The sequence below is a fragment of the Vulpes vulpes genome, chromosome 2 (genome assembly GCF_048418805.1).
Source record: "Vulpes vulpes isolate BD-2025 chromosome 2, VulVul3, whole genome shotgun sequence".
NCBI lineage: Eukaryota > Metazoa > Chordata > Mammalia > Carnivora > Canidae > Vulpes > Vulpes vulpes.
In genome coordinates, this window is record NC_132781.1 from 18,252,016 (window position 1) to 18,279,757 (window position 27,742).

At 57.9% G+C, this 27,742-nt stretch overlaps 2 protein-coding genes across 21 annotated transcripts; one reads left to right on the forward strand and one right to left on the reverse strand.

Moving 5' to 3' along the window:
* Nucleotides 1–641: 641 nt before the first annotated feature.
* On the reverse strand, nt 642–8,685 carry ACBD4 (acyl-CoA binding domain containing 4). 18 transcript variants are annotated; one of them, XM_072746991.1, is made up of 13 exons: nt 8,661–8,685; nt 8,392–8,513; nt 7,093–7,493; nt 6,807–6,969; nt 6,573–6,702; nt 6,200–6,320; nt 6,044–6,128; nt 5,635–5,755; nt 5,300–5,386; nt 4,911–4,981; nt 4,744–4,822; nt 4,032–4,162; nt 642–1,336 (listed from the first exon to the last, which is right to left on the reverse strand). In XM_072746991.1, exons 5-13 carry the CDS (start codon nt 6,658–6,660, stop codon nt 1,211–1,213), a joined length of 909 nt encoding a protein of 302 aa, XP_072603092.1. In that variant the 5' UTR covers nt 6,661–6,702; nt 6,807–6,969; nt 7,093–7,493; nt 8,392–8,513; nt 8,661–8,685; the 3' UTR covers nt 642–1,210. The 18 variants fall into 18 exon arrangements, with proteins under 18 accessions (XP_072603092.1, XP_072603094.1, XP_072603102.1 ...); XM_072746993.1 differs by lacking the exon at nt 8,661–8,685 and having other exon boundaries at nt 642–1,333; nt 8,392–8,644; XM_072747001.1 differs by lacking the exon at nt 8,661–8,685 and having other exon boundaries at nt 6,200–6,333; nt 6,489–6,702; nt 8,392–8,644.
* PLCD3 (phospholipase C delta 3) lies at nt 8,538–27,742 on the forward strand. 3 transcript variants are annotated; one of them, XM_072746988.1, is made up of 15 exons: nt 8,538–9,027; nt 18,474–18,635; nt 18,843–19,071; nt 19,307–19,436; nt 20,243–20,471; nt 21,675–21,876; nt 22,072–22,216; nt 22,936–23,088; nt 24,073–24,210; nt 24,291–24,441; nt 25,210–25,326; nt 26,177–26,343; nt 26,530–26,665; nt 26,739–26,888; nt 27,075–27,742. In XM_072746988.1, exons 1-15 carry the CDS (start codon nt 8,538–8,540, stop codon nt 27,161–27,163), a joined length of 2,688 nt encoding a protein of 895 aa, XP_072603089.1. In that variant the 3' UTR covers nt 27,164–27,742. The 3 variants fall into 3 exon arrangements, with proteins under 3 accessions (XP_072603089.1, XP_072603090.1, XP_072603091.1); XM_072746989.1 differs by having other exon boundaries at nt 24,076–24,210; XM_072746990.1 differs by lacking the exon at nt 8,538–9,027 and adding an exon at nt 15,969–18,248.

Here is a 27,742-nt window from a genome sequence, read left to right on the forward strand (position 1 = left end):
GCCGCAGACCGGAGGGAGGCCGGGGCCGCCAGGCGGTGGGAAAAAGAAGTTCGGAGCCCGAGCAGCCGGCGGCCCCCGCAGCGCCGTGCCCAGGCGGGCGCTCTGCCCACCCCGACGGGGGCTCCCGGCCCCGCCCCCGCTCCTTAGGGCGGGGCGGGGACTAGGCTCCGGCTGAGTCTTGGCCTTCCAGAAAGTTCCCTGGGAAGGCCCGAGCTCGGAGGTCACGGGCGGGGGGCACCAGGAGCGAGCAGCTGTGGAGAGGGAGGCGGGCGGTGGGCACTTCCGGGGCCGGGGTCCGGGGCCCCATCCCTGCGGCCCGCGCAAGGGGCAGCGAGCAGCCGCCCTTCTCTCCGGGCGGGGACCGGGTCCCGCCGCCTCCCTCCCTTCCCGTCCCCCCCCCCCTGGCGGCGGGGCCGCATCTTGGCCCCACCCCGGCCGCCCCGCCCGCAGGCGCGCCCTCCACCCCCGCCCCCCTCGGGCCCGGGGCCCCTGTGCTCCCCGCTCGGGCCGCGGGAGGAGGGTAGACTGCCGGCCTCTCGGGACCGTCCTCGGGGGCGCTGGGGGAGGGGCAGGGAAGACACTTGGGCCTTGCGCGCCAGACCCGGCTTCCCGCCTCGCTCCGTGGGGATCCAGACGGCAAATAGATGAAGGTCTTATTTTATTTAGTGAAACATTCATTGCAAGTGAATCTTCCGTGAAGACGTCCTGAGTGTACGTGTGCAGGGGGAGGGAGGCCTGCGAAACGGAGCTCGCTCCCCTCCCCCCAACTCGGCCGGGCCTCCTGGCCTCCCTCCCGCAGCCTCCCAGCCAATCATTTTCCCAGGCCCCAGCCCAAGTCCCAACTTGCCCAAGAGCTGGGCCTCCACCGGGAGAGGCCGGGGTGGGAGAAGAGTCAGGTGACCCAGTGGCTGGGGAGGGCAGAGGCTGACCAGGCAGCCCTGCCCCCGAGTCACGGCCAACCCAGGCCCGGGGGCGTGCACCACTCCTGCACCGGTGTTTGGGCGGGAGGGGAGAAGGCGTCCGTGTGAAGTCGTGGGGAAGGATGGGCTCTTAAATGGCCCCCAAGTAAGGAGCGGTGCACAGGCAAACACTGAGTGGTGGGGGCCGGAGTTAATGCTGTTCTTCTCCTAAACCTAGGAAGGCTCAGGACACAACAGGACAGGGGGCTCAGAGCCACCTTAATTGGCTGCGGAGAGCCCTCCACTGAGAGTCACCTCTTCTGGGTCCGAAATGTTCGGAAGAGCCACTGGACGATGAAGGGCCACAGGAGGAAGAAGAGCAGCGTGGGGCCGGAGAGCCTGAGGGGCCACGGCCGGGCACTGGGCGGGGTCCTCTGCTGCCGAGAGGGAGGGAGTCAGGGGCCAGCCCAGGCTACAGCACAGACTGGGCCCTCCTGAGGAAGCTTCTTCCAGAACTAAGAGGGAGCTTCTGTCTCCCTAAGACTGTAAGAAGTGGGGCAAAGAAGGCACTACCCCCACATCTGTACCACTAGAAGGGAAGGGATCCTGATGTCCCCAGTGTGTCCCTGCCAGCTGACCTCAAGTTCCCTCCCATCCTCCTCCCAGGGCAATCCAGGTGCCAGGGGGGCTGGAGGGGCTGGCTGCCTCGTGGAGACTGGCTTCTAGGGTATCTCTTCTGGCCACACAGCAGTGGTCCTGGTGGTATGGCTTGGACACCCAATATTATAAAGGATGTGCCACATATTTCAAATGGTACTCAGATTTTAGTTTCTAAATATCATTAGAAACTAAAAGCCAGGACTCCTTGGAGAAGTGGTTAATTCCAGGTCTGGAGCAGAGAAGGTAGAGGTGAATGTGGGACATCTTGTACCAGAAAGCAAGGAAGCTTTTAAAGATTAATGAGGTCATGTTATAAGAACATAGGACCCAGCTTGAAAGGGTCTCCATTGACCAAAATTGTGACAATGTAAAGCATCACAAAGAATTAATTTCAGTTGATTGAAATACCGAATCTTTAAAATCCATTAGTCCATGATGATACTCAAAGAGAAAGTTGGAAATTTGTCACCATTGAGGTGGCTGTTAAATCAACTCCTTACTTTGGGTAATTAAAGAGAAAGAATTAACCTTTATTCTGCCTTTACATAAGTAAAACCCTAGATGAAACTCTACAGAAAAGTGACACCTAACATATGGTAAAGGAATAATAGAATTTAAAAGTCAGCATTTCTTTTCCAAATAAAGGATTGACCCAGGCAAGGGTTATCCATCAAGTATCAAAAATCATGTGGCCAGTGGGGTTAATGGGGAGCTGGACATTGCCTAGCTGCAAAAGGAAAACATGACTTAGCAGTGATGGGATCAGAATGTCACCCCTTCCTCATCCATGCAAGCATCATTAATAGTGGGACATCCATGTCTGTGTCCCTGGTGTGAAGAGCATCATATCTGACATAATATGGTCATGTAATGACCAGCCTCAGAGATAATTGGAAAGACCCAAAAAGGAACATTCTACAGGACCACTGCACTGGCCCTGTCAGTAGCAAGGAAGAAGGGCTAGTCTAGATGAAAGGGGTCTCAAAGGATAGAGGAACCAAAAGCAGCACATGCGCCAGGAAGGGACAGGCCGGGCAGAGCAGCTGGCAAAGGTGATTTCAGGACAAATGGGGAGATTGCAGTTTGGATTGGGTATTTGATGATATGAAGAAATCATGTGTGCTAAAATGTTGTCATTTGGGCTAGGTAGTAGAACGTTCTTATTTTTAGAGATGGAAAACTGACTATTTTGGGGTGGAAATCTTTAAAATCTTCAGCATATAAAATTAGTTAAAGGTAAAATAAGAAAGAGAGAGAGAAAGAAAAAGGAAAAGAAAAAGAAAGGAAAGGAAAAAAAAAAGAAGATAAAGCTTTGCGGGATGGGTGTTGAAAGGTGGGTCTGAGGAAATCCCTGCCACCCTGGCTGCCACCCACAGTGTCAAGGGGATCAGCGGTAACCCAAGGGATCCCGCACATCCAGCAATTCAGCTGTCTCCTGCCCCTACCACCCTAGGTTTCTCAGGAACAGACCCACACAGAGTCGATGGTGAGTCCCAGCTGCGGAGGGAAACAGACCTGGGGCCATTCCCAGCTCCATCACCTGAGGTTAGTAATAACAGTAGTAGCAACAATGGAAGGGGCATTATCTCATCTAATCCTCACAGCATCTCTGTGAGGTTCCTCCAGGCCCTGTGTCCTCAGGTGAATTCCCCAGCCTCTCAGAGACTTGGTGTCCTCTTCCGTAAAATGGAAATGAAAAAGCAAACCTAGAGGCACCTGGGTGGCTCAGGGGTTGAGCATCTGCCTTTGGCTCAGGTCATGATCCCGGGGTCCTGGGATCGAGTCCCGCATCAGATTCCCTGCAGGGAGCCTGCTTTTCCTTCTGCCTGTGTCTCTGCCTCTCTGTGTGTTTCTCATGAATAAATAAATAAACTCTTAAAAATAAAAAAGCAAACCTAGTTCATAGGGTTGTGTGGATTATGTGAGATAACATAAATCCTGGGTTTGGCACTAAGCGGGGGCTCCAGAAATGGTAACTGTGACTGCTTGTGAGCTCAGGACCCCAGGTGCCCAGGTGTAAGGGGCAAGCAGATCTAGGAGCAGAGTGGAGAGAGTAGGGGGACGAGGGCTGCACTGTTTGGGAGCAAACCCTAAATCTGGGAACAGAAGTCACGAAGGGGCACCAGGGAGCCCCAGCTCACCAGGGAGCCCCAGCCCCAGTGGAAGGAGCAAACACATCCTGGCCTTCCAGACCGCTTGCTGGAATTTGTCCTCACACTCACTTTCTCCTCCAGCAGAGGAAAAGCAGGAAAGGAGGGCCCTTCCCACCCTCCCTTCCAGGCTGGAAGCACTTCCGTCCCCCCTGCCTGCTCTGCCTGTGACAGGAGCCACACCATTCTCTGCAGAAGTCAGAGATGTGGGCCAGTGGATAGTTAGGACCAAAAGACACAAGTGGCACCATGAGGAGGAGCCTGGAGGAGAGCCCCATGGAGCTCGGCCCCAATCTCGCCTGGGACCTTGGGGGTAGCTCACCTGCTCCGGGAGGCTGGGCATACTCTCGAGGCTCTGCAGTCTCCCCTGGACATCCCGCATGCTCTCTTGCAGTGCCCGAACTGTCCCCACTAGCCACGTGTCCAATTCCTGGGGCCCCATCAGGCTGCCCTCTGAAGAGCACAGACACACAAGGAAGGGGACTCAGAAGGCAACTCGGCTGGGGAAAGGGTGGTGGCAGGCTGGGGCAGGCCTGGGGAAAAGTAATAGCGTGCAATCCCTTATAAAGTGTGTCTTTTATAATAAAGTCCATCCATGTGGCTAACAGGTGGCCACGGGTTTGAATCCCAACACTGTCACTTGGCTGTGTGACTCTGGGTAATCCAGAAACTTCTCTGAGACTCATTTTGTCATATGAAAATTAGGGCAAGAGGTCATTGTCTTCACAGGACGCCTTACTCAGAGGAATAAAGGAGATAACATTTATGAGAGTGCCCCTTAAGGGGTGTGGCACACTGGAAGTTCTAGAAGGAGACAGGACAGAAATCATTATCCTTTGACAGTCTCAAATGGAAAGCCTTCAGAGAGGGGGCCAGGCAGGGACTTTGGCCATCCAGGCTGGCATCTGGCTGTTAGGCAAGTGCCCGCTGCTGGACTTTCACCTCCGCCCCAAGAGGGCAGTCAAGGGAAAGCCTGTGGCACACTAGAGCCATAAGGAATGGCAGAGTGAGTGAAAGGTTGGGCAAGGGCTCACCTTTCTCTGCAGGGAGCATGGAGCTGTTTCTGGTGTCAGGCTCTCCTCCAGGGGCTCCCTTCTGCTCTGTCCAAACCTGCTGAGATGAGTCACAAGGTCCAGGGGTGGGGGTAGAGCAGCCAAGGCACAGGGGGTTGGGGAAGGCAAGGAATGAGGGGTAGTCTCACCAGCTCAGGTTCCAGCTGCTCCAGGGAATCACAGAAAACCTCAGAGTCCAGGTCCCTAGGTGGCTGGGACTCTGGGCAAGGGGATAGGTAACATTAGTGACAAGAGGGAGGCGATGGAAGAAGAAGGATGTGAAATGGGGCAGAGGCACCTGTTCAGGGGCCATTAGAGACACTGCCACAGGAGGCAGAGATGGGTCCCAGGAGTGAGATCCTGGAAATGGAATCCCAAAAACTGTCCCCTGGCCCTTGCAAGCACAGGAGGTCTCCGTATGTGTGCCCCTGAGGTGTGACATCCAGCCTTCTCTCCTTACCCATCCCACTGGGAGCCCCCCACCCACTACCAGTCTGGGTTTGGTTTGGCTGTCTGTCCCTGTGGCCCAGGCACTGACCTGGACTTGGGGGTTCGAGTTCCCTGGGGAGGCAAGGAGGCTCTGGGGTAGCCCCAACATCTCCATTCAGCACCTGCTCTCTCCAACCTGCTGAGACAGCACCCAGAGGTGGGACTGGGAAGAGGCTGGTGCTTCCCAGGGAAATCAGCCCCTGCTCCCCATCAGCCATGAGCTCTCCCTAAGACCCACTCCATCAGGGGCACTGGTTGGAGTCCCTACAGGGACATCACCTGGAGCCCTGTGCCCTTAAATCCCCCTTCAACTGAGCAGCCCCTCCACCTGGACCCAAGAAAATTCACTCAGCACTTGTGGAGCTCACAACCTGGGGGCCTGACCTGTGACCCTTCTCAGGAAGGTTTCCGGGGGCCTTGGCATATCAGGGATCACCCGGTACAAGGGCTCGAAGTGAGCAAACATGTCCTCTGCCACCGCGCCCAGGGGCACTGTGTCAATCACCTGTGGGAGAGGGGGTCTATCAGGTAGGCGCCAGCCCCTCCTGCTGCCATCCTCTTACCCCACCTTGAGCTGGGTCCCTTCCACCCTGACCCTGCCCTGCCATGCCCCTCCACCCTGGGCCCAGTCAGGGACCAGAGACAGACGGAGCTGGGGAGATAGCATGAAGGTGGTAATTCCCACAAGTGTGTCAACGTGCAGGAAACATAATGGAGGTCAGCGCCGAAGGGTGGAAGGCAGGCCACCTAGCTGGGACCTTGGGGACAGAAAAAGCCCACAGCCTCGCCCTACCTTCTGTGCCACCAGCTTCATCTCAGTGATGTAGGCAGACATGGCCTCTTCCCTGCTCATCTTGCCCAGGCTGTTCCAGGCATCCCTGGGGGGCAGAGAGCTGTGAGGGGCTGGTTGACAGCTGAGGCCTGTTTGCCCAGCTGGTAGGGAGCTCACCACTTATATCGTCCAATTGGGTCCCAGAACCCAGGCCGGGGGATCAGGCAGGGTCCCATGGTAGCTTGCTTGTAGTAGCTGTAGAATCTCAGCATCTCTTCATAGGAGGGGCGGTAAGAGCCTGGGCAGGAGGGGTGGAGGTGGAAGGCAGAGCATCACCCCAAGCTCCAAGAGTGGAGGTGGGGGGAGACCCACTCTTGGAATGGGCAGAGATGGCGAGGTGTCCCACCCAGGGGGACAGGGGCAGGAGGTAGAGGAGATCCCCAAGGCAGCCCAGGCAGGGACTTATCTGCATAAACTGCAGGGATCAGAGCCTGGCAGGAGGCAGACCCCAATCTTCTTGACCCTCAAATGCAGGTCTTCGTGCCCTCACCATTCTTGGGCAGGTTCTGAATGACACTGACTGCGGCCTGGAACTGTTTTTGGTAGTCCGGTTCTGGGCTTTCATTCTCGGTACCCATACCCAGCGGCTCGGAGCCCGGGGGACCTATTTTTGAGCGACTCTGCAAGAACAAGCCTCCGTGTGAGCAGACCTCCACGATCCACCCTGGCCAACAACTCAGTAAGCCACTGATCCACTTTCCAGAGGGGCAGACTAAGCTCTGACCTGACTGAGATACCCTGTGGGCGGGGTCAGAAGCTGAGAAGATTCCTTTCCAAACACCAGGGCGGCGTGGGTGGGGCCAGGGTGGGCGCAGAGGACCTCGGTGGGTGGGTGAAGGCAGGTGTCAAAGGTCGTCGTTCCTCCTCTAGCTGCACATCTCCAACTCCTGGCCAGGAGAACCGGCAAGCCGAGCGGAGTCAGGGTGGGGCCAATAGACTCTCACCCTGGTCCCCCACCCGCTCTGCCCTAGGGTCCCCTAACCCCGGCCGCCTGGCCGCCTGGCACTCACCCTGCAGCTCCCACCACCCGGACCTAGGTCCTTGGTCGCCACTAGCCGGAGGCTTCCGACTGACCTCCGGGCCCAATCTGACCGGGATGTGGACGCAGGGGGAAAATTTAAGCCAATGAGAGAGCCCGTTTCAGCTTCTCCTTCTATACCTCAGCCACTCAGCGCGGCCCTTTCAAAATTATGCAAATAGTTTAGCTGTGCCTCTCCCAATCAGTCGAGGCGGATCCACCGGCGGCTCCCCGACCATGTAGGGGCCAGAGGCGGGAGGAAGCGCCACCCGGTGGACGTAGGGAAAAGACGCGGAGTCCTCGCGCCCCCTGGTGGAAGCCCGCGTGCATCAGCCGAACCCCGGTCCTGCAGAGCCCAGCGACCCAGCTCAGCTCCTCAGATCCTTCTAGGCGCTGGAGATTAAAAAAGGGAGTCATGCCCCGGCAGAAGAGGGGGTTCTGGAGAAGGGGCATTGGAGCTGAGTTTTGGAACCTGTCAGTAGTAGGCCAAGAGAAGAATGAGGGAGATCATTCCTGGAGGAAGGAATTGCAGGATCAAAATGCAGAAAGAATATCCCGACAGGGGTGAGGACCCCAACCAGTACGTCGAATCTCTCGGTCGAGGATATCTGAGAACGGACTCGAGCAAGTAGGTTGGCAAATCTAGGTCTTGAGGAACTAAGCTGTCTCTTGGAGATGCCACGCTCTGGACCGCCGCCTAGTGGCGCTGTGCGCCCAGCTCTCCGCACCCATCCTAGGGCAGTAGCTGCAGACAACCCTAACAGGGTTAGTCTCCTGCCATCCCACCCTTGGAGGACAGATATTCTGACGGTTTCATAAATAGTAAGAGAACGCATAAGGCGATGGCCAGGGCCCACACTCCACACTCACTCACAGGTTGATGTCACGGACACCTACACGGGGTGCGGCGGCCTTCCTGGGGCGCCAACCCATCCCAGCCTCGAACACAGAACCCGAGTTCAGCCGGGGATTCTAGAAAGTGCACCCCATCTTTCCCAGCTTTGAGACTTGTGCCGCTGAGGGGCCAGCAACTGGCCTGGCGCAGAGAGGGTTAATCCTATGACGTCACAGCCAGAGTCTTCCTACCCCCCACCCACCACTTCCCGCTCCCCCCACCTCCAGTTCGGGTTGCCCTCCCGCCTGGCTCAGTTCTCGGGGTTCTCTCGGCTTTCCGGGCGGGCCCGAGGACCCCGGGCCCAGGACGAGCCGGGGGGCCCCGCAGAATCGGCTCCCTTCTGAGGCCTCCGGGCGGGACGGGGCAGGAGAAGGTGGAGAGGGGTCCCGAGTCCACCTCGAGTCGGGGTCCCGAGAACGCAGGGGGAGTCTGCCGCAGGACCATCCTCGGCCCTCCTCTGGCCCCCCAGCCCCCGATTTGGGGCGGAGGTCACCGGTGGGGCCGGGATCCGAGGATCGCTGCGAGGACGAGGAGGCGGACTCATGAGCGGGGGGCGGCCGCGGAGGCCTGGGGGGACGCGAGGCGACCCCTTCCCTTCCCACACCTCGCCCAGGGCCCACCTCCCGGCCTGGGGTCAGCGCCCGGCCCCAGCCACCGCCTCGCACCTCCCACCGCGCCGTCCTCGGCCCCGCCCTCTGCCTCCCCGTCCCTCCTTCTCCCGACCTCGTCCCTCCCTCCGTCCCAGCTCCCGACACCTCCCCTCCCGACTCCCTCCCGGCGCCGCTAAGTTTCTGGCTCGGAACCGCGCGCAGAGCCGGGGCCGGGCCGGAGCGGTGACCCCGCTGCCCCGGCCCCGCGCGCAGACCCCGGGCCGGCCCCGGCCCCGCCGAGCCATGCTGTGCGGCCGCTGGAGGAGCCGCCGCCGCCGGCCCGAGGAGCCCCCGGGGCCCGCCCAGGTCGCGACGCCCGTCGCGCTCGCGCCCCCGGACGGCGGCAGCAGGAGGCCCGGGCTGCGGGCGCTGAAGAAGATGGGTCAGTGACGGGCGGGGGCGGTTCGGGGTGGGCGCCGTCGAGGGCTCGCCGGGCCGCCGGGGGGTGTGCGGAGGCTGGCGAGGCTCAGAATGCAGCACCGTAGGGCTGCGGGTCACACCTGAGGTCCCCCGACGTTCCCGGGCCGACCGAGGCCCGCGGGTGGCCTTTGCTCCCCACCAGGAGGCGCCGACGGGGCGCGGGGGCGCGGATTGGGGTCCCCGAGGACCAGGCGAATAGAGTGGCAGAGACAGGCTCGGGGGGGTCCCTCCCCAGCCTCCCCAGCCCCGCGTGCCTTCCAGGCTCTGCGGGCGCCCCCGGGCATCCTGCGTTCTGGGCCGCCCTTAGGGGGCAGGGGAGCGGTGGAGGAGGCGGGCCTCCAGCCCTGAAGCCTCCACAGGGGTTGCAGCAGCCACACAGCACTGGTAGGACAGGTCGAATTGGTGAGAATAGTGTCCTTGGAGTCAAAAAGGCAGAGTTCCCGTCTCAGGTGTGGGGGAAGTGACCAGGGAAGGAATGTAGCCGGGGCTTATTAAGGATCTCCCAGAGACCCACCTCACTGGATAGTTAGCATAGGTGGCATCACTCTGTCTTCGTCACTCTCCTGAGAGGTACCTGGTATCATTCCCATTTCACAGATGGAGAAACTGACCCAGAGAAGTTAAAGATTTTGTCAGTGCCCACACAGCTAGTTAAGGGCAAAGGCTGGCACGGAGGCTGTGCCCAGCCACACTGCCGCTGGTACCCTTTCAGAGCCTGGGCAAAGTGTGACCAACCGGCTGGTTGAGTGGCTTGAATGGGGGGGAGGGGCTGGAGAGTGTGTGCGAGTATTTTATAAAATGTACCGTACCATGAAACCGAAGTGGGGTATTGGAACTGCTGCTGGTAAATAGTTAATGATGGAAAGGTGGGGTGTGGGGCTGGGGGGACAGGGCAGGGCTGTCCAGGAAACCAGTGTGAATCTTGGGGCAGAATTCAGGGGTGCCGATCGCCAGTCTTGTTGATCACCGCCACCCCCCACCCCCGTCCCCCTTATTTCTTCTATCTCCTGTCATTCATTTGATCTAAATTGATTGAGCTCTTTGTTCTGAGCGCTGAGCCTTGCACTCTCCTTAAGAAGCCATAAGACACATGATCTCTACCCTACCCTCCAATCATTCATGCATTCAGCGGACATTTATTGCGTGCCTCTCTCTAGTAGGCTCTGTCCTGGGATTCAGCAAGGTTCTGGCCCTTCAGAGAGTGGAGGCTTCAGCAGGGAGATCAGGCAATGAAGCAAAGAAACAATACTAGGAAGGGAGGGGGCAAGTCAGTTGCTGGGGAGCCAGCGAGGGTCCTGGCTGCACCCCAGAGCCAGCCGGAGACTGGAAAGAGGCAGGTGGGGGCCAGATTCTCAAGGTCCCTCCTTATAGAGTTACAGACTTGCCCTGGAGGGCAGCAGGAGTCCCAGAGGGTCTCTGGCAAGAGGAGGGAGGCAGGGCTCGTACAGACTAGGGGCACATTGGATGAAGGCAAGGGTGAATCAGGGAGAACCATAAGAGGGAGACCGAGGACTGAGATGGTCAAGCTATGGTGGTGCTCAGACTCCGGCCAGTGCAGCTGAGTTGAATTCTAGAACTCCCTAGGAGGCGGCCTGGGCTAGACTCCATAGTTGGTGAGCTCTGAAAGGTGTCTCTGGTGGATGGCAGTGTCATTCTCTGGGCTGAGCAGTGCTGGTGCCTTGGGAAGAGGAGGATGGCCATGTGGAGTTGAGGTGCCATTGTCTTCCCAGGGCTGATGTGGGGCCAGAGAAGCAGTCCCTGGAGTCAGCCACTGCAGGGGTGGCGGATGCTGTGGGAGGGCTGGGATGATGCCCCTGCATACCTGCTTACTTCTTCATTCCAAACACATCTGCTTGGCCCTATCAGTGTGCCATTGCGCTGTGCCAAGGGCTGGGGATACGGAGATGAATAACACAGCACTTTGCCCTCAGGGAGCACACGGTTTACTAGCAGGAGACACTTGTAGACCAATAATTACAACTGAGCCCAGGGCTCAACTGCCCTGAATGATTAAGCTCCATGGGAGCTCAAGGCACCCCATCGTAGTGACACTGTCACGACCTATGTGGGTGTCAGAATGTCACCTGGGCTGTCCTCCCCACTGCTGCGCTGTCCTGCTGAATGACTGCCAAGAAAGGAATGTCCGGTCTCTGGGGAATGCCCCTTCCCCAGGCCTCCCTGACTCCAGCAACGGGGCAGAGACCAAACCCAGGTGTCCTGGGGCCCACCACCCAGGTAGCTTCCCCGACCACAGCAGCCAGAGCTCCTCTGCAGATGGCTCTCAGGGCTGCCCCCGGTCATGGCCATGGCCACACCCCTTAGGCTAACAGAACAGATCTTATTTCTGGTCTGGTCAAGAGGCTTGGGCAAGGAGTGGCTTAGAGATCAAAGGCTCAGAGGGACTCACAGAAAAGAAAGGGCTTTTCCGGGCCATCCTGGGTGGGTGGGTGGGTGGGTGGTGGAGGAACTGGGACAATGAGGAGGAACTGGGACCACGAGGGAGGGAGGAACACCACTCCCGCAGAGTGCAAGCAAGTCATGTGCGGAGCCTGGGGCTCTTCTCCTGTCCCTTCCCCAAGGGTGGCATGTCCCCAGGAAACCAGGGATCAGCTGGAGAGAGCTAGAGCTCCATGAGCACCTGCCGGGCCAGACATAGCCGCTGAGCTTGCTGCAGCGGGAACCCACCTAATCCTGGGCTCCCTGGAGGAGAAGGTTTGCTGCGGTCCTCACAGCACAGATCCCCTAGTCAGGATGAAGCCACCAGCCCCGGGGCCCACAGGGCTAAGAGGCAGCCGCCAAATCCTAGGTTTCAATGATGGCTCTTTTTTGCCAGAACTAATGAATACTAATTATCACCTTTATAACACGCTACAACGAGTGAGCGAGGGCTTTTCACGCATTGGCTCATTTAATGCTCACGATTGTATGAGGTATGTGGTACCATTAGCCTCATTTTACAAATGAGAAACTGAGATTCAGAGAGATTTAACCCTGGGAAGGAGCCGAGAGAAGGTCTGAAGCCAGGCGTCTGGCCCAGGGTCCGAGCTCATATCACAACGAGTGAGTGGGTGATGTGTGCCTGGCCATGGCCGGCTCCTCCTCTCCCCCACAGAGGGCCTGCCAGCCTCTAGGGGTGTCCTCACCGAATTATTCACTTGCCGAATAAAAATACAGGATGCCCCGTTAAACGTGAGTTTCAAATAAACAACAAATCACTTGGGGCAGACTTAGACTAAAAGATAGTCTAAGACTATCTGAAATTTGAATTGAAGTGGGCATCCTGAATTTTATCTGACAAGCCTGTTTCCCCAGAGCCCCTGGCGTTGCCTGTGCCCCTGATGCTCCGCCCTGCCCCTAATCCTCCCAGTGAGCAGAGCCCTGAGTGGGCACAATCCTGTTCCCTTTCCTCCCGGCCTGCACTCAGCACCAAGTGCCCTGGGGGCAAGAGGGCTCTCCCATGGCCTGCCCAGGATGTCTCCTGCAGGGTGAGTGGGGCTGCCGCGTGTGGAGTTGGCAGGTGGGGGTCCTGGCAGGTGGGGGACCTGGACAGCCGTTCTAGCTAGGCCTTGTGGTTAGGCTGTCATGCCTTGTGGCTTCCCTGGCCTCTCCTCCTTCTTCAGCTCTGGGGAGGCCCTCTCCTACGACCTCTGCCCCCAAATAGGCTTCATACCTGTTCTGGCCCTGCCAGGAAGGGTGCTGCCACCTTTGTCACACTGTGTCTGGCCAGGGACAGGGGACGCACTGCCTGCCTTTCCTGACTTTGTTGACTCTCCGAGGAATGTTATGGAGTCTGGCGCTGAGCTGGGTGTGGCGGCCTGCCCAGGCAAGGGGGACATGCTGGGTACCCGAAGAGCTAGGGCTGCCTGCTGGCCAGAGGATTAGGGTGGGACAGCGTTTGGGACCCCTTACCATTGTGTGTTCCCTCCCAGAACCATCAGGAAAAGCTTCTCTCCCTCTCCTCCCCCACTTGGCATGAAGCTGTCGGCTGTTGCTGTTCCCTGCATGTCTCACATTCCTGCTGGAGCCCCGTGTGCCCTTCCTGAGCGTGCACTGGTGCAAGCACACATCCACACATGCGTGCACACACACATATACCGGCACACACACCCTATATGCACACTCACCCCGACACACACCCTTGCTCGAGACTTCCCACTCTCATGCCCTGCTATGAAAGTAATATGCCTACATATTACCCCTCTTGTCTACACTCCCTGTAACCACATAGCCCACCCACCCTCACCTCCCACCACTGGCCAGCTCTGGCTTCTGCCCACCCCCTACATGGCCCCTGTGTCCTTCCTTGTTTTAGGTGACCCACACTATTGTCAACACACACAACCTACCCTCTCATAATTCCAGTGGCCCATCTATGGAAAAGGGTGGAGATGGGGGGTTGAGGATCAGAGATGGATCAGGCTTCTTTCCCATGACCCCTTCCAGCTCTATCACTGAACAGTCTCCTGCCCTTGGCCTTGGCCGCCAATACGGAGCTGCTCGGGCCTCAGACCACACACAGACCAAACCGCCCAGGCTGAAAGGTGATAGTTGGGAAACTGGGAGGTGTCCATTCCTCACCTCCCCCTGGCCAGTCTCTGGAGGCTGAGATAAGCATTTGGCCTAGAGGAGGTGTCTGAGTCCCAGCTGACAGCACTGATCTGGGCTGGACAAGGGCCCAGCTGAGACCATGGCTGAGGAGGACGTATGGGAACATGCCTGGGTCCTTCTTCCCTCCCGGGCCACCGCCTCCCTTCCCTTTATTGTAATTTAGTGAGTGCCCACTGTGGGCCAGGCCCTATATGGAGTGCACCTTGGCATTAGCTCATTGGAGCCACACACAGCCCTTTGGGGGCTTAGGCACCCTCCAACTCTCAGTGCATTCTAGATCCACCACCTACAGACCCAGGACCCTGGATAAGTTAGCTGCTCTGTGCCTCTTGTATCACTTTATTGAGATATTAATTCACACATCATACAGTTCACTCATTTAAAGCATACAGTGGTTTCTGGCATATTATGTTACTTTTTAATTAGCAGTAAAAATATATATCATAAAACTAGCCATTTTCACCATTTCGAAGTGGCTAATTCAGTGGCATTAATTATATTCACACTGTTACACATTCACAATGTTGTGCTAGTCCCCGAACTTTTCCACTACCCTAAACAAACAACAAAAACCCCTCTGCCATTAACCAGTCATTTTCCCCTTCCTCCCCGCCCTGGGGCCCTGGTAACCTCTAATTACACTCTGCCTCTGAATTTTTTTTTTATTGAGATATATGTGACATATAATGAGTCTTTATGAATTTGACTATTCTAGACATCGTGTGTAAATGGGATCTTACAATATCTGTCCTTTTATGACTGGCTTATTTCACAGTGCTGCCAGGGTTCATTCCCTTTGCAGCTGAATAATATTCCACTGTATGTCTATACCACCTTTTACTTCTCCATTCATCTGTTGCTGGACATTTGGGTTGTTTCTATCTTTTGCCTATTGTTCATCCTCATTTTTACTGCTGTGGGTTTTTTTTTTAAGTTTTTTTTTTTTAAGATTTTATTTATTTATTCATGAGAGACACACACACACACACAGAGGCAGAGACACAGGCAGAGGGAGAAGCAGGCTCCATGCAGGGAGCCCGATGTGGGACTCGATCCCGGGTCTCCAGGATCAGGCCCTGGGCCGAAGGCGGCGCTAAACCGCTGAGCCACCCGGGCTGCCCTACTGCTGTGGCTTTATGACTGTTTCCTCTCTGGTCAGTCAAGGTGGCCATGATACTGGCCCAGCCCAGTTCCAGGTTCCAGGCAGAGATGTTTATTTTTCAATTTTTTTAAAAGATTTTATTTATTTATTCATGAGAACAGAGAGAGAGACACACACACACAGGCAGAGGGAGAAGCAGGCTCCATGCAGGGAGCCCGACGCAGGACTCAATCCTGGGTCTCCAGGATCAGGCCCTGGGCCGAAGGCAGCGCTAAACCACTGAGCCACCTGGGCTGCCTAGGCAGAGATGTTTAGATAGATACCCATGGAACCCACAAGAGGCAGCTTGTACACCTGCTCCAAGCAGGGAGGAATGAAGCTGAGGAAGCATCTGTGGGTTTGGGCCCTGACAGGACCTATAAATGTTTACTGGGTGCCAGGGCAGAGAGCCAGGGGCCTTCCAGCGCGTCCTCCTGACCTCACCCCTTTACCTCTGTGGGCCCCGCCCTTCCTGTCTGGAACCCTAATCCCTTCGATCCCCGAGGGCTCAGAAGCTCAAGCAATGGGGAAATAGTGTTACCTGCCCAGGGACTCAGCACCTGGCTCAGCCTGGCATTGAACTCTCATTCCGTTTGGCTTCTCCACTGTGAGTGTGGTTGGGAGGCAGTGTGGTCTAAGGAGCAGCGCCATCCTGAGGCCCGTGCTGGTTGGGCAGGCAGACTGGACTGTCAGCCTTTCCCTCACCAGGCTCCTGGGGAGTGTGTGTGTGTGTGTGTGTGTGTGTGTGTGTGTGTGTGTGTGTGTGAAGGGGCGGCCCTCAACATGGGAACCTGTCCCAGCAGAGGGCCCATCAGAAGTTTAGGCTCCCTGTGTCCATGTCCTGTTTGTAGAAGACTCTGGACAAAGCAGGCCCTCGGTGACTCACCTCCACTTCCGGCCTTAGTCATTCACCAGCCCCCCCTCTCCCAACCCTCCCCAACCACGGGCTTGGCATTGGAGGGCTGGCGGGGTCAGGGGAGGTGGCCCCAGTTGCAGAGCATGGTTGTCACGGGAATGAGGAGTTCCTTTCCTATGGCTGAAGAGGTGGAGAAGGGGTGGGTTCAGTTGTGATGGCACTACAGGTCCCCCCAATGTCCTACCCGCCCCCCAGTTCACTGCTTCTCAGGCTGAGGGGATTCAGAAGTTGCCCACACATGGGCGTGTGAGTGCAGAGGGCTAAGGGTCTCCTGAGTTTCTTGGCCTGGTGCGTGCCGCGTTCTAGCCTCTTGTTTGGAGAGAGGAGGATTCCACCTCCACTTCCTAGCTAGGGAGCACTGATTGGCACTGACCCAAGAGGCCAGTCTGAATCCTGAGAGACCCTTTGGAGCCATTAAGGCCACAGACAAGCCCCAACGAGGACCATAGGCTCCTCCAGATGGCAGGTTTCTCCCCTGGTCCTAAGACCCTGATTCTTGATCACAATCACCCTCAGAGTCACAGGGTAGGTTTTTAAACATAGAAACCCAAGTCCCAACCCACACCTGCTGGACAAGAATCTCTGGGCTGTGGGTTTTGCAACCTCCTCCAGGTAATTCCGATCACAGCCAGGGTTTAGAAATCCTGGCCCGTAAGGAAAGGACAGATCGGGAAGGGCTGGCTGGCGGTAGAATGAGCTTAGTTCCCCACTTGTCGGTACATCTGCCGACATGGCTCGTCCTCCCGTTTCAGAAAACACTGGCTGTGAGCCTGGGTCTGGGATGAGCCCTGAACTATGGACTTATTAAAGTTCACCGAAATTACAATTTAGGTGGGGTGTTTGTTTTAAAATAAAAAGTGCTGTTGGTGACCAGGGAGGGAGAATGCCCATCTGAGGACAAATCAAGGAAGGCTTCCTGGAGGAGATGGTGTCTGAGCTGATCCTTGAAGGAGTTCTGTGTGAGGAAGAGAAACAGGAAGTATCCTACAAAGGCTCCCAGAGAGAGTGAGAAAAAGAGGCCCAGCGATTTAGACTTGGTTCCATAGGTGAGAGTTTGCAACAAACAGGGGCCTTGGGGGCACAAAGCCTAAAGCCAAACCCAGTACTGGGGGCTTGTTAAAATAAAGGGAGGAAGATACACCCATTGTCCTGTTTCATTTGGCCCACACAGTGGTGTTTTAGGGGCTTTTTGTTTCAATTTGATATAGTTGCCAACATTGAAAAATCCGGAGGCTTCACATACAAATCCAGCTTCCTGTTCTCTAGAGACTCTGGGCTGCCCTCATCCACTCCTGGCTGCCCCGCTCCTTCCAAAGGGCATGGACCCTCCAGTTTCAGTTTGCCAGGTTCCCACTCTTCCTATTGTCCCCTGGCTCAGAAACCTTTGGTATTGACCTCTTACAAGACAAATGAGAGCAGGATGTGGCACCCTCAGGATGGGTGACATCTTGACTGAAGTTTGGATTTTGCCACAGGGACAACTGTGGTGTCTGCACTGTGTGCACAGAGAACATGAGGCTCAGAGCAGTCATGGATTACTGCCACCAAGGCTGTGTAACTCAGAAGTGACAGTCTTGGGATTTGCCTCCCTGGGCCCCTGAATTTATTAATTTTTTAAAAAAAGGTTTTATCTATTTATTCATGAGAGACACAGAGAGGGAGAGTCAGAGACACAGGCAGAGGGAGAAGGAGGCTCCATGCAGGGAGCCTGACACGGGACTCGAACCTGGGTCCCCAGGATCACGCCCTGGGCCAAAGGCTGTGCTAAACCGCTGAGCCACCCAGGCTGCCCCAAGGGCCCCTGAATTTAAATTCTGCACTCCCCACCTGCACCCTGACCATGACAGCAAGGAGGAGGGACAGAGGAGCAGAGGGATTCACTTTGGTGGCTGTGGGCAGGGGTGCTGGGACCTGACCTCCAGGGTTTGAAGTCCCCTTCCACCACTTGGTAGCCGTGGCATTCTGGCAAGTTAGTTCAGCTTCTCTGTACTTGTCCTCTCCTGTGTTCATTCATGAGTAGGGGCTGGCGTGTGGTAGAGGTTTTGTAAGCATTTCTTCTTCTTAAGGAAGGTGGGCAGCTGGAGGCACATGTGGGGTTACATGGGATTGTGACAGTGGCTGGGCAAGGGTGAGTGCCAAGTGTCACAGGAGACCATGCTTTCAGCTGGACACAGACAGGACACCTGGATGTCAGCCACAGGCTGGCCTTGGCAGGGCTGGTCCCGGGGTTCGTGGCCTGTGATCCTGGAGCCGGAGTGGCCTCTATTGTCTTTGTCTTGGGGAAAGCAGAGGTGAGGAGCTTGGGTTGCAGCAAGAGAGATTTAGGTTAGATAGTGAGACTACCTTCTTGATGTCAGGGCTTCACATCAAGGGAAAAGGCTGTTGGCGACAGATTCTGGTTGAAGTCTGGAGACCAGGATGGGAGTGGCAGAGAGGGGGACCTTTAGAGAGGCCTGAGTCCCAGGCGCTGCCTAAGGGGTTGCTCTGTTTGGAGGGCCTCCTGCTCCCCGGAAAAGAGGTACTGGCACCTCCCCAGGGGGGCCTGGCGGGGACACACCAACCGGGGCCTTGGGGCAGAGGAGCCCAAGGCCAGACCCAGTACTGCGGTCGGTCGCGTCCCCAGCGGCCTGCGAGGGCTTGAGGGCTTGTAGGGCAAGGCGGCTGCCAGCTGGGAGGAGGGCGGAGGGCGCGGGGCCAGGCCCGCCCCGACGCCCCGCCGCCTCCCGCCTCCCGCCGCCCGCAGGCCTGACGGAGGACGAGGACGTGCGCGCCATGCTGCGGGGCTCCCGGCTCCGCAAGATCCGCTCGCGGACGTGGCAGAAGGAGCGGCTGTACCGGCTGCAGGAGGACGGCCTGAGCGTGTGGTTCCAGCGGCGCATCCCGCGCGCGCCGTCGCAGCACATCTGTGAGCCGGGGCGGGGGGGGCGGGGCGGGGGAGGGGGGACAGCGGCGGGGGTGGGGGGTGGGGGACAGCGGCGGGGGGGGTGGGGGACAGCGGCGGGGGGGGGGGTGGGGGGCAGCGGCGGGGGGGGGGGTAGGGGGCAGCGGCGGGGGGGGGGCAGCGACGCGGTCCCTCGGCCCTGACCCGGCCGCGCCTGCCCCCCCGCCCCAGTCTTCGTGCAGCACATTGAGGCGGTCCGCGAGGGCCACCAGTCCGAGGGGCTGCGGCGCTTCGGGGGCGCCTTCCCGCCGGCGCGCTGCCTCACCATCGCCTTCCGGGGCCGCCGCAAGAACCTGGACCTGGCGGCCGCCACGGCCGAGGAGGCGCAGCGCTGGGTGCGCGGTCTGGCCAAGCTGCGCGCGCGCCTCGACGCCATGAGCCAGCGCGAGCGCCTCGACCAATATCCTGGCGGGGCGCCGGGGTGGGGGGGCCGTCCTGGGGGCCCGCGGGCCGAGCCTGAGCCCCTGGTCTTCAGGGCGGAGGGGGGCGCCGCGGCCTGGGGTGTCTGGGGACCCCGGGCCCTGGAGGCCGCGGGCGGGGGGAGGTATAGCCCCGAGGTCGGGCGTCCCCGCAGGCACCTGTGGAGGGGGGCGGCCGTGCCCAGCCTGTCGCCCGTATTTCCTGAGCGCCCACACCTGGATCCACGCCTACCTGCACCGGGCCGACTCGGACCAGGACAGCAAGATGAGCTTCAAGGAGATCAAGAGCCTGCTCAGAATGGTCAACGTGGACATGAATGACATGTACGCCTACCGCCTCTTCAAGGTGGGCTCCCACCCCCACTCTGACCCGAGTCACCCGCATCCGTCCTCACCGCCAGCCTTGGTGGGTGGAGGCCTCCGCCTGCGGTCGGCCTCATCTGGGCCTGGGTAGCCGTTGACACTCCCCGGAGGGCGCTGGGCCAGGATGGGAGTGCGCCCCAGAGCATCCGTCCTCACCCTCGGGCAGGGCCGGGAGCCTGTTCACCTGGGCCGGCAGCTGCACCCGGACTGCTCTGCGTGTTCCATTATTTGTTACTCATTGACCCCTGGTGTGAATTTAGGGATGGAAGGACCCTACGTGGGAGGAGGAATTATGGCTCGTCCTGCCCCTGGGTCACTGTTTTTCCTCCCACATCTTGATTTTTGGGGGTAGGTCATAGTACAGAGCGACAGGCACTGAATCCAAAAGACCTCCCCTAGAATCCCCGCCCGCAGTTTACCAGCTGTGTGAGCTTGAGCGACACCCAGAGCCTCGCTAGCTCCCAGTTTCTCTACCTGTGCGAGACACCTGCCTGCATAGAGTGGTAGATGACAGGTGTGTCCGTACAGGTGCGGGACACCTGCCTGCCCAGCGTAGTAGATGACAGGTGTGTCCGTACAGGTGCGGGACACCTGCCTGCCCAGCGTGGTAGATGACAGGTGTGTCCGTACAGGTGCGGGACACCTGCCTGCCCAGCGTGGTAGATGACAGGTGTGTCCGTACAGGTGCGGGACACCTGCCTGCCCAGCGTGGTAGATGACAGGTGTGTCGGTACGGGCCGGCTTTCCCAGGGTGTTCTCCTTCCCTGAGCTTCTCCCTGTGCCTTCCAGGAGTGTGACCACTCCAACAATGAGCGGCTGGAGGGTGCTGAGATTGAGGAGTTTCTGCGGCGGTTGCTGAAACGCCCCGAGCTGGAGGAGATCTTCCACCGGTACTCCGGCGAGGACCGCGTGCTGAGCGCCCCGGAGCTGCTGGAGTTCCTGGAGGACCAGGGCGAGGACGGCGCCACGCTAGCCCACGCCCAGCAGCTCATCCACACCTATGAGCTCAACGAGACAGGTGGGGGTCTCACAGATGGGGTTGGGCTCGACACCACCCTGTCTGGGCATCTGACAGATCTGGGTTTTCAGCTAAGTGGGCTCTTCAATTTCTGGCTGTGGGTGCCATCTTGGGCGGGTTACCTTGCCTCTGGGAGACTCAGCTGCCACATCTGGAACGTGGCATAACATATAGTGTCTTCCTCACAGGGTTTGGCTGAAGATTAAATGGGCATGACTTATGGGGGTGCCTAGCTGGCTCAGTTGGTTAAAGCATGCAACTCCTGATCTTGGGGTCATGAGTTCAAACCCCAAGTTTGGTGTAGAGATCACTTTAAAAAAATAAATGGGGGAATCCCTGGGTGGCTCAGTGGTTTAGCACCTGCCTTCAGCCCAGGGCGTGATCCTGCAGTCCCAGGATCAAGTCCCACATCAGGCTCCCTGCAGGGAGCCTGCCTCTCCCTCTGCCTGTGTCTCTGCCTTTCTCTCTCTCTGTGTCTCTCATGAATAAATAAATAAAATCTTAAAAAAAAATGGTGGGTGCCTGGGTGGCTCAGTTGGTTAAACATCTGCCTTTGGCTCAGGTCATGATCCCAGAGTCCTGGGATTAAGTCCCACATCAGGCTTCCTGCTCAGCAGGGAGTTGGCTTCTCCCTCTGCCCCTCCCCCCTGCTTCTCTCTCTCTCTCTCTCTCTCCCTCAAATAATTTTTTTAAAGATTTTATTTATTTATTCATGAGAGAGAGAGAGAGGCAGAGACACAGGCAGAGGGAGAAGCAGGCTCCATGCAGGGAGCCCAATGTGGGACTGGATCCGGGGTCTCCAGGATCACACCCTGGGCTGCGCTAAACCACTGAGCCATCCGGGCTGCCCAATTAATAAGCTTTTAAAAGAATCTTTAAAAAAATAAATGGGGGCAGCCCCGGTGGCGCAGCAGTTTAGCGCCACCTGCAGCCTAGGGCATGATCCTGGAGACCGGGGATCGAGTCCCATGTCGGGCTCCCTGCATGGAGCCTGCTTCTCCCTCTGCCTGTGTCTCTGCCTCTCTCTCTATGAATAAATAAATAAATAATCTTAAAAAAATAAATGGTATAACTTATATAGAATCTAGTCAGTAGATAGGTGCTCTTTATTACTAGCTGAGTGAAGTTTGTTTTGAGGGCCTGTGGGGCCAGACGTGAGGATCCTCACTGTGGCCTGATGCTCTCTTTTGCTCATCCTTGCAGCCAAGCAGCATGAGCTGATGACACTGGATGGCTTCATGATGTACCTGTTGTCACCTGAAGGGGCTGCTCTGGACCCGGCCCACACATCCGTGTTCCAGGACATGGACCAGCCCCTCTCCCACTACTTCATCTCCTCCTCACACAACACCTATCTGACTGACTCTCAGATCGGGGGGCCCAGTAGCACCGAAGCCTATGTTAGGTACTGCAGCGGGAGATGGTAGGGGTGAGCACACCTGGGAACCCAGCTTGGGGAGCTATAGAGCTCAAATCTCACTGTGGGCTTCCTGAGGGGGGGAAGGAAAGAGGAGGTGTGGCTACCTGGCTCACCCTGTTCCTTGCTGTGCTCTGTGGCTCCCACATGATGGACATCTTGCCTGCCCACCTGTCTCTGCAGGGCCTTTGCCCAGGGATGCCGCTGTGTGGAGCTGGACTGCTGGGAGGGCCCAGGAGGGGAGCCCATCATCTATCATGGCCACACCCTCACCTCCAAGATCCTCTTCCGAGACGTGGTCCAGGCCGTGCGTGACCACGCCTTCACTGTGAGCTTCTAGGACCCCCTGCCCAGAGAATCACTCACCAAGTGCTGCTGGGGCAACTGGCCAATGGGGTAGAAGAAAGCTGAGTGAGAGGCCCTCTTCCTCCATCCTCATGTTTAGTAACTACATTAAAATCACAAAATGTCCAGGAGAAAACCTTAAGGGTAGGGAAGGACATTTTAATCATGACTCCCAAAGAGAAAGCCATGAAAGAGAAGTTCAGCATGGAGTCTGCATAAAATTGCAACTTCTGTCAAGCTATATGTAAATCTTATCCTCAAAAAATGATGGGCATGGGGGCGCCAGGCTAGCTTAGAAGAGCGTGCTACTCTTGATCTTGGGGTCGTGAGTTCGAGCCCCATGTTGGGTGTAGAGGTTACTTAAAATCAACTGAAAAAAATATGGGCTTGGGGAGAAAAGTGGGTGACATAAACAGCACTGGCCAATGTCATTAGGCTATGAAGGGCATTTATTAAAAACAAAACCATTCCTGCAGCTGTCCTCAGCTTCCCAGACATTCCACCTTTTCCAGACCCTTTTCCAGACCCCAGATCTGACCTGTGTCCCCCTACAGACACACCTGCCCCAGAGTATATCCCACCTACTCAGCTCCCCAGAGTGCCTTTGCCTGCCTGTCCTGAAGAGGGTTGGGGGCCAGGTACAGTGGGGGTCCTTGTAGGGGGAGAGGGAAGTGGTTCTGAGCTGTTGCCCTTCCCCCCCAGTTGTCCCCATACCCTGTCATCCTGTCCCTCGAGAACCACTGTGGGCTGGAGCAACAGGCTGTCATGGCCCGCCACCTTCGAACCATCCTGGGAGACACGCTGGTGACACAAGCGCTAGATGCCCAGAACCCTGAGGAGTTGCCATCCCCAGAGGTAATGAACGCCCTAGACTCAGCCTGGTGGGGGGAGGATCTGGCTGCAGTCCACCATCCACCCCTGCTATGCCACCTCCACAGGTCAGGACCCCTTTCCTCTCTCTGCCTCAGTCTCCCCCTGCTCCAGCGTTCATTTGACATCTGCCCCCCTCCCCCCAGGGTCTTGTCTCTTTCCTACCCACCAGACTTGACTAGACTCATCCCACCCTATTCTGGGCCTTCCGTGCCCTCACCCTAACCTCCCTGCTCTGCCTCCCTGCGTACAGAGTCCCTGCAAACTCAGACATTCCCACCTCCAAGGTTGGGACATTCTTCTCTACCTGAAGCTCCCTTCCCAGCCATCTGCACTTGGCAAGCGCCACCTGCTTAGACCTCTAGCTCAGTGTAAACCACCTCTTCCTGTAGTCTTAGAAGCTTCCTCAGCTCTCTGGCCTGGGGTGATTTTTCCTCCTAAACCCCAGAATGTTTTATCTGCCTCCTCAGGACGGTTGTGTTTTTCTGGTTCCTTGAGAAAACTCTCCTACTCTCAATCCAAATATGCAGAGAATGTTGATTCACCTGTGTGTGTGTGTGTATGTGTGTGTGTGTGTGTGTGTGTGTGTGTGTGTGTGTGTGTGATTTCTTTCTTTTTTTTTTATCATCAAGAAAAAACGATTTAAAAAAATTGAGCTGGGGGCACCTGGGTTACTCAGTGGTTGAGCGTCTGCCTTTGGCTCAGGGTGTGATCCCAGGGTCCTGGGATGGAGTTCTGCATCGGGCTCCCCATGAGGAGTCTGCTTCTCCCTCTGGGGATCACAACCTGAGCCAAAGGCAGACGTTCAACTACTGAGCCACCCAGGTGTCCATTCTTTTCTATTAGAAACATCACGCATCTTTGTGTGTCCTTCCCGGCTCCCCCCAGTCAGCCCCTCACGTCTGGTGGCTGTACGACTGACCCAGGGGCAGGAGGGCATAATCTTTCCCTGTCTGTGGGCCCCGACAGCAGCTGAAGGGCCGGGTTCTGGTGAAGGGGAAGAAGCTGCCGGCTGCTCGGAGCGAGGATGGTCGAATTCTATCCGACCAGGAGGAGGAGGAGGAAGAGGAGGAAGAGGAGCCAGAGGCCACAGAACAGAGGCGGCGGGTGAGTGGGACCCTTGGGCAGGGAGGAGCTACGTGGGGCAGGGCTGGAGCCAGTGACCCTCACTGCGGCTCATCTCCCAGGCCAAGCAGATCTCCCCTGAGCTGTCGGCCCTGGCCGTGTACTGCTGTGCCACCCGCCTGCGGACCCTGCGCCCCACCCCGGTCCCGCCCCAGCCCTGCCAGGTCAGCTCCCTCAACGAGCGCAAGGCCAAGAAGCTCATCCGAGAGGCAGGTAGGAGTGGGGACATGGGGGGCAGGAGGCACCCTGGATGCCTGGTGGGGCTGTAACCTGAAGTTGGTCTGGAAAGGAGACTGACAGGACTTTGGGGCCAGTGAAGGGGTCAGGAGGCCTCCAGATTGGGGCTCAGGGAGTGAGTGCCCAGTGCGTGCCTAGCACCGGGCCGGCATGGATGGAGGGAAGAGGGCCCTGGGAGGAGGGGGGCTGCTTCCTGCCTTTGCTGGACTCAAGCCTAGTGGCAGGGCCAGGCGTAGACGGGAGTGATGGTGCAGGGTGATCAGTGGGCTGTTGGGGGGTCCAGGGGAGCCCCCGCAGAGGGGGTGAGATCAGGGAAGGATTCTGGAGCAGGTGATGCCTATAAAGACCCCAGAGCAAAGCATAGGGTGGAAGCAGCCAGGTGAAGAAGGGGAAGGGGTTTCCAGGCTGGAGGAACAGGTTGGACGAAGGCCTGGAGGCATGACATGCAGGAAGAGTCCTGGGAACCCGCAGCACAGTTGGAGGAGTGCATGCGGGATGAGCGCTGGATGTCTGCCTGGGGCCCCTGTTCCAGGCCTGGAGGTAGGGGGGATATGCAGTGCTGGGGTGTGGAAGGGGGTTCTTGACCCTCTCTGGGCTTCCAGAGCCTTCTCCAGAAGGTCCTCTCAGCCCTGGGGCAGAGGGAGTTCAGCCTCTGTTCCCAGCTTGTTCCTGGAGTTGGGGTAGAGGAAGTTACAGGCTGGGCACTGGATAAAGGACACCCCCGGGGCCCCAACTCTCCCCCAGGGAACAGCTTTGTCAGGCACAATGCCCGCCAGCTGACCCGAGTCTACCCCCTGGGGCTTCGGATGAACTCGGCCAACTACAGCCCCCAGGAGATGTGGAACTCCGGCTGTCAGCTAGGTGAGTGGGGGCAGGAGCACAGAGCAGGCAGGGTGCTGCGCGTGGGGGCGGCCTCCAGGGACCCATGGGAGGCCCCGGGCAGTGATGGGGCCGTATAGTTTTCTGGAAGGTGGAAAAATGTGTTTTCTTGGTAATAGCACTTATTAAAATAGTTGTTGGGAAAATAGGTGGGAAAACAAATCAGACTCATTTCTTCCTGACAGTGTGAAAGTCTCCCACTTTTTTTTAAAGATTTTTTTTATTCATGAGAGACACATAGAGCGAGGCAAAGATACAGGCAGAGGGAGAAGCAGGCTCCCTGTGGGGAGCCTGATGTGGGACTCGATCCCAGGACCCTGGGATCACGCCTTGAGCCAAAGGTAGACGCTCAACCACCCAGGCGCCCCAGTGTCCCATTTTTTTATGAAGGCGAAAGCTCAAAACCTCTACTCCCATGTGCCCTCTGACACACACAGACATGCACACACCCCACTCCCTAATGCCCCCTGACACACAGAGGTGTGCACACACACCCTCCCCTGGGAGTCCCACTGAATCAACACTGACAAAAGTGGGCTCTGGAGGGACGCTAAGCCCCAACAAAGGAGCAAAGGTAGGGGGGAATATGGTCCCTTTGAGGGCAGATATGGAAACCCCAGCCTTCCTTGGGCCCAACTCTGGCCCAGACCTGCCCCACCCTCTGGCCTCAAAGGATACCAGGGATAAAGTGCAGGTGATAGTGGGGGCTGGGTCCCTTGGCTGCCATGATGCCCGCCCCCCAAGCCCGGTGGGGGTGGGCAGTGAGACCTGAAACTGAGCAGCGAGAGGAGGGCTGCTAAGAGCCCCTGCTCTGACCCTGCTATGTCCACAGTGGCTTTGAACTTCCAGACACCTGGCTACGAGATGGACCTCAATGCCGGGCGCTTTCTTGTCAATGGGCAATGCGGCTACATCCTGAAACCCGCCTGCCTACGGCAGCCAGACACCACTTTTGACCCCGAGTGTCCCGGACCTCCCAGAACTACTCTCACCATCCAGGTCAGCAGCCTGGACCAGCCCTACCCTGGGGTCACCCTGGGGTCGCAGCTAGTCCCAGCGAGGTCCTCCCTGGCAGGGCGCCAGACAGCAGTGGCCTGGGGGCGGCCTGAGGTGTGGGGGAGGGCTGGCGGCTTCCTACCTGAGCAGAGGGGCCAGACCGCAGCTCCCCTTCCTTGTCCCCCGCAGGTGCTGACTGCACAGCAGCTGCCCAAGCTGAACACTGAGAAGCCAAACTCCATCGTGGATCCCCTGGTACGCGTTGAGATCCACGGGGTGCCTGCAGACTGTGCTCGAAAGGAGACCAACTATGTGCTCAACAATGGTGGGTGGATGTGCTGGTGGCAGTGGGGGTGCTTGGGGCCAGCAGGCTCCTGACTGCCCTGCCTGCACCCTAGGCTTCAACCCGCGCTGGGGGCAGACCCTGCAGTTCCAGCTGCGGGCTCCTGAGCTGGTGCTGGTCCGCTTCGTGGTGGAAGATTATGACACCACCTCCCCCAACGACTTCGTGGGCCAGTTTACGCTGCCCCTCAATAGCCTGAAGCAAGGTGGGTGTGGATGGAAAGGGAGGGGGTCTGGGCCGCCAAGCCCTGTTCACCTGGGCCCTGGATGTCCTCTGAGAGCTTGCCCCGAGCCCTGAGGTGGGAGGTGGTCTGTGCCCCCACGGCCCTGGCCCTGAAGGGTTGGGAGTTGGGGTGAGCAGAGAACTGGACACGTGGCTCCCCTCCCCACAGGGTACCGCCACATCCACCTGCTTTCCAAGGACGGCGCCTCACTGTCACCAGCCACGCTCTTCGTCCACATCCGCATCCAGCGCTTCTGAGGGTGGGACGACCCACGCTGGGGCCCCTTGGGTGCCAGCCTGCCTCCTGTGGCAGAGGCTCTGTTCTCCTCAGGAGTGGGGGGTGCAGGGAGGACTAGCCCCTCCAGCCTGCTTGCTTTGCCCACTCCACTCTCTGGCCCCAGTGGAGCGCTAGGGGCTGCCTTGGTCCCTCTTGAGAATGGGCCGCCGCTTTGCCCTATGACCCCAGAGCCTTGAGATGGCCCCAGCTCCTCGGATTCTTGGCTGGCTCCCTCCTCCCGGCTCATGAAGAGCCAGGCCTGTGGCTGCCAGATTTGGGGAGGAAACCTGAGCCTTTAGCTCTTCTCTGCCCCCTAGGGGGGCATCCCAGCCGCCATCCCCAGAGTAGTTCAGCCCCTTCCTTGCCCCCTCCCCCACCCCAGGTATTATTAGCCACCCCCCAGGGCCCTCCCCTTGCCAGGCTTTCCTGGGCTCCCCACTGGAGCTCGACTTTGGGCTGCCTTTCCCAGGAAGCCTACGAGTAGGTTTTCACTTGTGTCATAGAAGGGACCTGAAGAGGACAGGAGATTATCGATTTTAAAAAATAAAGAAACAAGTTTA